Genomic DNA, 8,076 nt, shown 5'->3' on the forward strand with positions numbered 1-8,076 from the left:
TCTTTGTTGTTATAATTTGTCCTATATTTTGCCACATTTTCCATTTAATCTTTTGTCTGTAAGCAAGTTCACACATGTTTGCAATTGTTCTATAATTTTTTCATTCCGACTCATGTGTTTTTTAGGACCTTATGACGAGGAAGATTCTTGGTAGAGGCCATTGAGTTGGGGGTTGTATCTTCTTGAAGACAACCCTCCTTTTGTTATCTGTTTAAGTATTGACCCCTCATTAGGTCCACTGCCGGTTGGGCCATTCGTCTTTACAAAGTATACAGAAGCTTGATCCGCTTTTTAGTTCTCTTTCTAGTTTAGAATGTGAGTCTTGTCAGTTTGGAAAGCCACATCGTGTAAGCTATTCCCTCGAGCCAATAAACAATATGTGCACCCTTTTGCTTTGGTTCACTCAGATGCATTTAAGTATTTCGTTACTTCTGTTGATGACTATTCTAGAGATACCTAGAATTATTAATTGAAAAATCATTCTGAGTTATTAACATCTTTTGTGCCTTTGTTGCTGAAGCTCAAAATCAATTTTATGTGACCATTAAAGTTTTACACAATGACAACGCAAAAGAGTATTTTTCTCAGTTTATGGATGGTTGTGGTATGATACATCAGTCTTTTTGTTCAGATACTCCTCAACATAATGGAGTTGCTGAAAGGAAGAATCCTCATTTGATAGAGGTTGCTTGGTCTCTCTTTGAAATGAAGGTAGCCAAATATTTTGGGTTGATGTTGTTTTAGACCGCTTGTTATCTTATTAATCATATACCTTGTTATGTTCTGCGTGGTGGTATTCGTCGTTCTTTATTGTTTCCTTCTGACCCACTTTTGTTCTTCCACCTTATGTTTTTGGTTGTATTTGCTTTATCCGTGATCATCGTCCAGGTTTGTCAAAGTTGGATCCTAAAGCTCTTAAGTGTCTCTTTTGGGTTACTCCTGTACCCAAAAAGGATACCAATGTCATTCGCACATCCTTAAAAAATATTTTGTTACTGTTGATGTATCCTTCTTTAAGTCCACATCCTACCCGGATGAGCCAGTCATTTGTTTTGTCTGAACTGGATGATGATCTTTCACTTTATGTTAACCATCATTCTATTCCACCACCTCCTCCACCAGCTAATCAGCAGGTTTCTACTCGTCTTTCTCTGGAAGCATTAGTACCCCTATCTCTATGGGAGCAGCCTCATTGTTTTTGTCTACGGATCCTACTCCAAGTATTCCTTTATCTGGTCTAGATCTTCCTATTGCATAACGTAAGGGTGTTAGGAGTTGTACCAACATTCTATTTCTGATTTTGTGTCATATTCTGTTTTTTCGTCTTCTTTGTATTCTTGTCTTTCAACTATTTCTTGTCATCCTGTTCCTAAGTCTATTGTAAATGCAGTATCTAGTCCTGCACAAATGCTTGCTTTGGATGAAAATCAAACTTAGGATCTTGTACAATTGCCTCTGGGGCAAGTCCACTATCGGTTGTTGTTAGGTTTATATGGTTAAGATTAACCCTGACAGTTTTCTTGCTCGGTTGAAGGCTGGTTGGTTGTGAAGGGGTACACCCAGGTTTATGGTGTTGACTATCTAGATACCTTTTCTCCCGTTTCCAAGTTGGCGTTTGTTTATCTTTTGACATCTCTTGCAACTTCGTCTCATTGGCCAGTGTATCAACTTGATGTGAAGTAGGGGTGTCAATCGGTCGGTCCGGCTTGGTTTCAGTCCGGCTTGAGTCGGTTTCGGTGTGGGAAAGTTGAAACCGAAACCGAACCAATAAGGAAATTCCGTTTTCAGTTTGGTTTCGGTTTCAGTTTCTGTGCGGTTTGGTTTCGGTTTGTCTTCAGTTTCTTAAATCTATTTGTAACCGGGTTGGTTTTGGTTTTTGGTCTAGTTTGGATTCGACTTTCCATACAAATGTATACAAAACTATGCAAATTTTGATTTTTTTAATGAATTTTGGAGTGTTTCAGTTTCTTACCGGTTTGGTTTCGGTTTCGGTTTCGGTCCGGGTTTTGAGCCGGTTTCGGTTTGGTTTCGGGTTCGGTTAGGTTTGGTTTTGGGGTTGCAATACTCGAAACCGAACCGAACCAATAAGGCTTCGGTTCGGTTCGGTCCGGCCGGTTTTACCGGTTCGGTTTATGAATTGACACCCCTAATGTGAAGTATGCTTTTCTTCACGGTGATTTGTATGAGGTATATATGGGGCAACCTTCAAGGTTTGTTGCTCAGGGGGAGTCTAAAATGGTGTGCAGGCTTAAGAAATCCTTGTATGGTTTGAAACAGTCTCCTCGGGCATGGTTTAGTAGGTTCACAGATTTGGTTTGTAAATTTGGGCTGTCAAGGTGTGATAGTGATCATTCAGTGTTCTATCGGAAGTCTGACGTAGAGAAATATTTTTGATTGTGTTTGTTGATGACACTTCGGATGATGTTGAAAGAATCCAAAGTTTGAAAGTGCATTTACAGCAACACTTTCAAACTAAAGATCTAGGAAAGATGAAGTATTTTCTAGGTATTGAAGTTGCTCAATCAAGGAAGGGAATTTCACTTTCTCAAAGAAAGTATGTCCTGGATTTGCTTACAAAGACTGATATATAAGGAACTAAACATATTGATACTCTAATGAACTCAAATATAAAACTTATAGCTGAAGGAGATGATGTGTTATCCTGAGAAGTATCGAAGGTTGGTAAATAAGTTGAATTATTTGACCGTGACTCGACCTGACATTGCCTTCCCTATCAATGTTGTCAGTCAATTTCTTTTGTCTCCACGTATTTCTCATTGGGAGGTTGTTGTTCGTATTTTGACATCTCAAGAAGGCTTTAGGCCGTGGTCTGTTGTTGTACTCTGATAATGGACATGGACGTGTTGAAGGTTTTTATGATGTTGATTGGGTTGCATCTCCTGTTGATAGACGATCAACTACTAGATATTGTAGCTTATTGGCAGAAATCTTGTGCTTCGGAATAGTAAGAACCAGGCTGTTGTGGCTAGGTCTAGCACAGAATCTTGAGTATCTTGCCCTGGCTCATGTCACTTGTGAGTTGATGTGGGTGAAGCAATTCCTTTATAACTCTACCATATGTTCCCCCCAAAACCCAATCAATTTTTATGTGATTTTGGAAGGATTTGGGAGAGGGAGAGAAAGGGGAGACAATGATTTTGTTGGACAATGAGCCTTTCACTCCCAAGGCATCTAAATAGCCAACTTTTCAAAACCCCAGGAAGCTTTCCTATACCGAATTAGGCGAAGTGTTTGTTGTGTTTGTTCCTGAACGACGAAAGTGGAAAGACACTAAGGGAGAGGGATATACTCTTTTATTTTTTTAATCGCCAAAATTGTATGACGTGGTATCTTGATACCTCCAGACGTACTACCCTGAAACGTTACAGTTCGAAATTTCCAGCCCGGTGATTCCTACACCACTCTCCGCCAACCAATCAAGGCCTAAAAGAAATAAAACAGTAGATTTTTTCAAGCACCATTTGTAAACAAGCAGCTGGTAAAGTGATAAATTTTCTGCATCTGCCGGTAGTCTATGACATCAAAGTGAATGCCTTCAGAATAACTAATCAAGAGGATATCTAGTAAATGATCTCAAAATTGAAGACATTAAAAACCCAATTTTTGGTGATGGAAAGAGGAAAAAGGCAATCTTACATGGACAATGCAATACACCATGATTCCATAAAATGCTCCATATGCGGTGAGACAAGTTCTGGACAAACCCAGGCAAATCTTCCAAGAGTGATAGCACTATTTTCAATGAGTGACTTGTTGAGCCCCTGAGCAGAATCAAGAATAAATAATAAAAACCCATAGAAGAAATGAACAAGATTAGATCGATTAATGCAAGGGGTTACCTCCGCATGCTGGAGAATTGGGACCAACCATGAAACAACAGTCATCACAATGGGAGAAACTTCTTTCTGAACCTGAGACAAGGCCAACCAGTCACATGGTTCAATCGTGAAATTAAAAAAGTAGCAAAATCAACAATAATTATCACAACGCTGTCTATGCACAGATGAAAAAAATGAACTTAAGAGGATCTATCACTGATTACAGTCACAGATACTATGCTAACATTGCAAATACATTTTGAGAATTAAAAAATCCAAGGTCTTTAGTCCTTTTATATGAAACCAGATGACTATTCTGCCTTTCCAGTAGTTACTTGAATCATCCAATTCGCCAGTTTGTTATTAGGTCTGAAAATGCTTACCTTTTTCATTTATTATTTCTTCGATGAACAATATTTTATTACTAAATGAAAAAGAGATGATATAAAGAAAAGGAAGATACCAAAACCAAAAGAAAGAAATGGGAACTCGGGTGGGAAAATCCACAATGTACACAAACTTTTCTAGCTGCAGCGTCGGAAAACTGTCAACATGTGTGTTGCAAGACATTGGAGCCCACGTGAATGACACTCAACGTGTTGTCTGATATCAAGTATGACAAATAGAACTGATTGGAGGGTAAGGATCCATGTAGCCGACCCCATTCAGTTGGGATAAGGCTGAGCTGTTGTTGTTGAAAGCTTCTTTATACAATTTATATTCTATACTTCGTTCATTATTTGTTGGTTTTCTCAGATTAGATTATTGCTTGCATAATTTTACTATATTGCATTGACATGATTCTTTGAGTGGCATATAAGTAGGAATTATATGATTGCTTATATCCTATTTGGCTATTTTCTAAACTAGAAGTAGTAAATATAATGGATACATTAAAAAAAAAAAAAAAAAAAAATACCAATACGCCTAAGTGCTTAGGAAGGCCCTCCAACACCTTGGGTCGCCTAGTGCTTTGACAACCATGTACCAGTCACACCCTTACATAAGTATTCCACCATAGGACAGCAATATACATATTTCCTAAAGTACCCATATTCTAACATGTGTTGACCCTCAAGGTGGTACTTAGCTCAAGACCCAATATCAGAGCTCACAACTCAGCCTCTGTGGAGTCAGCTACACTTGTTGGGGCAGCATAGAAAATTATGACCTCATCCCAACAGTTCCTTATAACCCACTCCCTGCTTCACACAGGAAACCAAGGGAACACCCATCAAAGTTTAGTATAAACCAACCAATGGTCCTCCCAAACTCCAAACCATAATTTTTTGAGGTCTTATATTGGCCACCTCTCCCCAATTTTTTACTCCACTCTCTAGCAAAATCATGTATCAACCCCTTCCAGAAGACATCTCCACAATAATCTTCCTCTTTGGGCCACTGTAGGTGGATGCCATTCCATAATGAAAGTAATATCTGGGGGAAGGCCTCATTATACCAAAAAGATAAGAACTTGGTTCCAAACCGTCTACTGTCTAGCAAAACTGAAGTGCATGAATAGGTGAAAGACTCATTCTCCCTAGTCACAAAAGCACACTAGAGATGTTCCATGAAGTAGACCGATTATGTGTCTTAGATTGAAGGTTATTCTGAGTGTTCACCTTTTGAAGACCCATCACCAAAAGTAGACGTTTACACTCATGGGGAGCATATATGCACCAGATTATTTGAAAGGAAAATATTGGGGAAGGATTGCAGTGTGCTGTTTTCAATAATGGTTGGCTGTCTTGGGAGCGTAGCGTTAGAAGATCCCTTAAAGAGTACAAACTTGTTTGGTTAAAAGAACCCTCAATTGACTACAAACTAAAGAGTACAACTTGAACCCATATTACAAAACGATTCATGCACCCTCCATATATCCTATCCATCTTTGGACCAACATTAGAGTTACTTTTCCAGTAACTAAATAAAGTTTCCCTCCTATTACAGCCTGCATCAACCTTCCCATCCATGCCATGACTCAATGACCCTATGCCAAAGGAAACTACGCTACCGAACCTCCAAACCCATTTGGCAACAAGGGTACCTTTCCTCACTCACCCTCAAAATGCCTAGGCCCAACCCACTTCCTCCAGATCATTCCAAAGCCTGTCATATCCAGGACATAGTGAAGAAAGGTCCATTCATGTTGTAATAAGCTTTCTTGAGATCGTAAACACAAAATCCCTTCCCTGCCTAAATCTTTCCTCAGCCTCAAAATGCCTAGGCCCAACCCACTTCCTCCAGATCATTCCAAAGCCTGTCATATCCAGGACATAGTCAAGAAAGGTCCATCTTGTTGTAATAAGCTTTCTTGAGATCGTACACACTAAATCCCTTCCCTGCCTGATTTCTGCAAATCCTGCACAGATTTATTGGCCGCAAAATCTCATCCAGGAAATGTTTATTTTCAACAAAGGCACCCTACATTGGTTTTGGTGCAGATGTCTCGTTGAGCACATATCTAATTCTTATAGACAAAACCTTTGCAATAATGTATTCTGAATGAAGTCTAAAAATTTTCTGCTTATTGTGAGACTCACTCTGTAGGTTAGTTCAGCAACAACAATGTGGATGGAGAGAAATCATAGGAAATGGAACTCCAACTCCCGTCCGCTTGGAAAGATTTGGAGCTCCATCTTTTTTGATGTAAAAGCTAAGATTTTGAAAGTCCCTTTATCTTGTCCCCCCTCCCCTAGAAATTGTCACATTGTTTCTTCCAGGGACCTCCCTTGATCTGTGATCAAGAACCCAATCTCCACTGAAGTCTGGGACCTTTGCTTTCCTTTCCCCCTCCCACCCCCCCCCGGGGGGCTGTATTTATTTCTTCTCTCTTGGTAAGGAATGCATTTATTCAGCCAAAAAAAAAAAGATGTTTCCATCACAAGATCTTCTCCTTCAACTAAGGAACGATTGCAACATTTTCATTCCCTTTTTTTCTTTTTATTGGGAGGGGGGGTCAGGAAAGCTATATATACACACCCCAACCCACACCCCAGGTGAAGGCAGGATTCCATCCCAAGATCTAGCTACAACTAGCAAAGGCCCTTAACAGCTGCCCTGCTGGCACCTTCCACTTGGTTGTTTTAGAAGTTTGAAGAAGTTGATGACCATTAAGTATGAAAATCTAGGATAAAGATGCAGTTAATTCAGTGAATCTGTTATGTATGGGTTTAGCATTATGTAAATTTGGTCAATAATTCTTCCCCCAGAAAGTGTGATGGAACTAGGAATTTACGCCAATAAGAACATCTTATAGGAAATCAACCCTATGTTGAAGAATCTATTCTAATCATGAAGTTTTCCTAGGAAAGTGTTACATCTCTAGTACTTTGTTTAAGAACATTCATACAAAGTTGTCTTCAGCTTTAGAAAATTGAAAAGAATAAGTGGATGCATTTAGCAGCTTATATAATTTTCTTTAGGACCAATATTGCCAATATATACAAGTGAGCCTTCCCTTATGAGGTAGAGAATGGGAATCTAAAATATTTCCTGAAATCTCACAGTATGACTAATTCTGTTTCTTATCATGACGAAGAATGAACTACCTTTTACACTAGTTTGGTCATAACTTTTAGCTCCGGTTTATTTCTATTGTCAACTTGGCTATACACCAACTCCCCTAACAGAAATCACAGCACTGAGAAACAGTTCACTAGAGCTTTGTATGATGGCAGCATCGAAGCATGAACCTACCTTAACTGCTAATTCGCCTATTGCCCAGCATGCATTATTTGCAACTGAAACATTCTCTTTCAGCTCAGGAGTATTCTGCACAAAGCACATATCATGTCAGGCAACCAAAAATAAGGTTTGGAAACATGATAATAAATTCTGCATACCAGTTGCTTCACTGCAACGTTGAGAAATTCTGACAAACGAGGCTGCAAATGTACAGGACAAACCTGGAATAAATCATCACAAACCGGAGGTTATGTTAAACATTAATAAGAATATAACACTTCTTAAATCGAAAAAACCTTCTAAGCCTACAATAATAAATCTAACAACTCACTCTTGCAAGGTCCCCTAGAAGAGCAAAGGCACTTTGCTGGACATCAGGACCATCATCCATGCAACATTGTAGAAGTAGATCCCTCAAATTGCCGTTTGCAACCTACAAAACAATTTCTATGACTATAAGGGAAGTGCTTTTGTTGAGAGATGAATAAAGTGCGTAAAGAACAATTAACACATATTACCAGAGGTCGCAATGAATCCCCACTCCCCCCCC

General features: G+C 39.1%; 1 protein-coding gene across 2 annotated transcripts in view; it reads right to left on the bottom strand.

The window, feature by feature from the left end:
• LOC122084360 (transportin-1-like) overlaps positions 1 to 8,076 on the bottom strand; it is an 81,024-nt gene that overhangs the window by 5,159 nt on the left and 67,789 nt on the right. For both annotated transcript variants that reach the window (XM_042652546.1, XM_042652547.1), the window contains exons 21-25: positions 7,858 to 7,959; positions 7,685 to 7,747; positions 7,539 to 7,613; positions 3,861 to 3,932; positions 3,658 to 3,782 (exon numbers count right to left, since the gene is read on the bottom strand). In XM_042652546.1, the coding sequence (XP_042508480.1) occupies positions 3,658 to 3,782; positions 3,861 to 3,932; positions 7,539 to 7,613; positions 7,685 to 7,747; positions 7,858 to 7,959 (437 nt within the window). The remainder of the gene's footprint in view (positions 1 to 3,657; positions 3,783 to 3,860; positions 3,933 to 7,538; positions 7,614 to 7,684; positions 7,748 to 7,857; positions 7,960 to 8,076) is intronic.

This window comes from Macadamia integrifolia, chromosome 7 (assembly GCF_013358625.1).
Source record: "Macadamia integrifolia cultivar HAES 741 chromosome 7, SCU_Mint_v3, whole genome shotgun sequence".
NCBI lineage: Eukaryota > Viridiplantae > Streptophyta > Magnoliopsida > Proteales > Proteaceae > Macadamia > Macadamia integrifolia.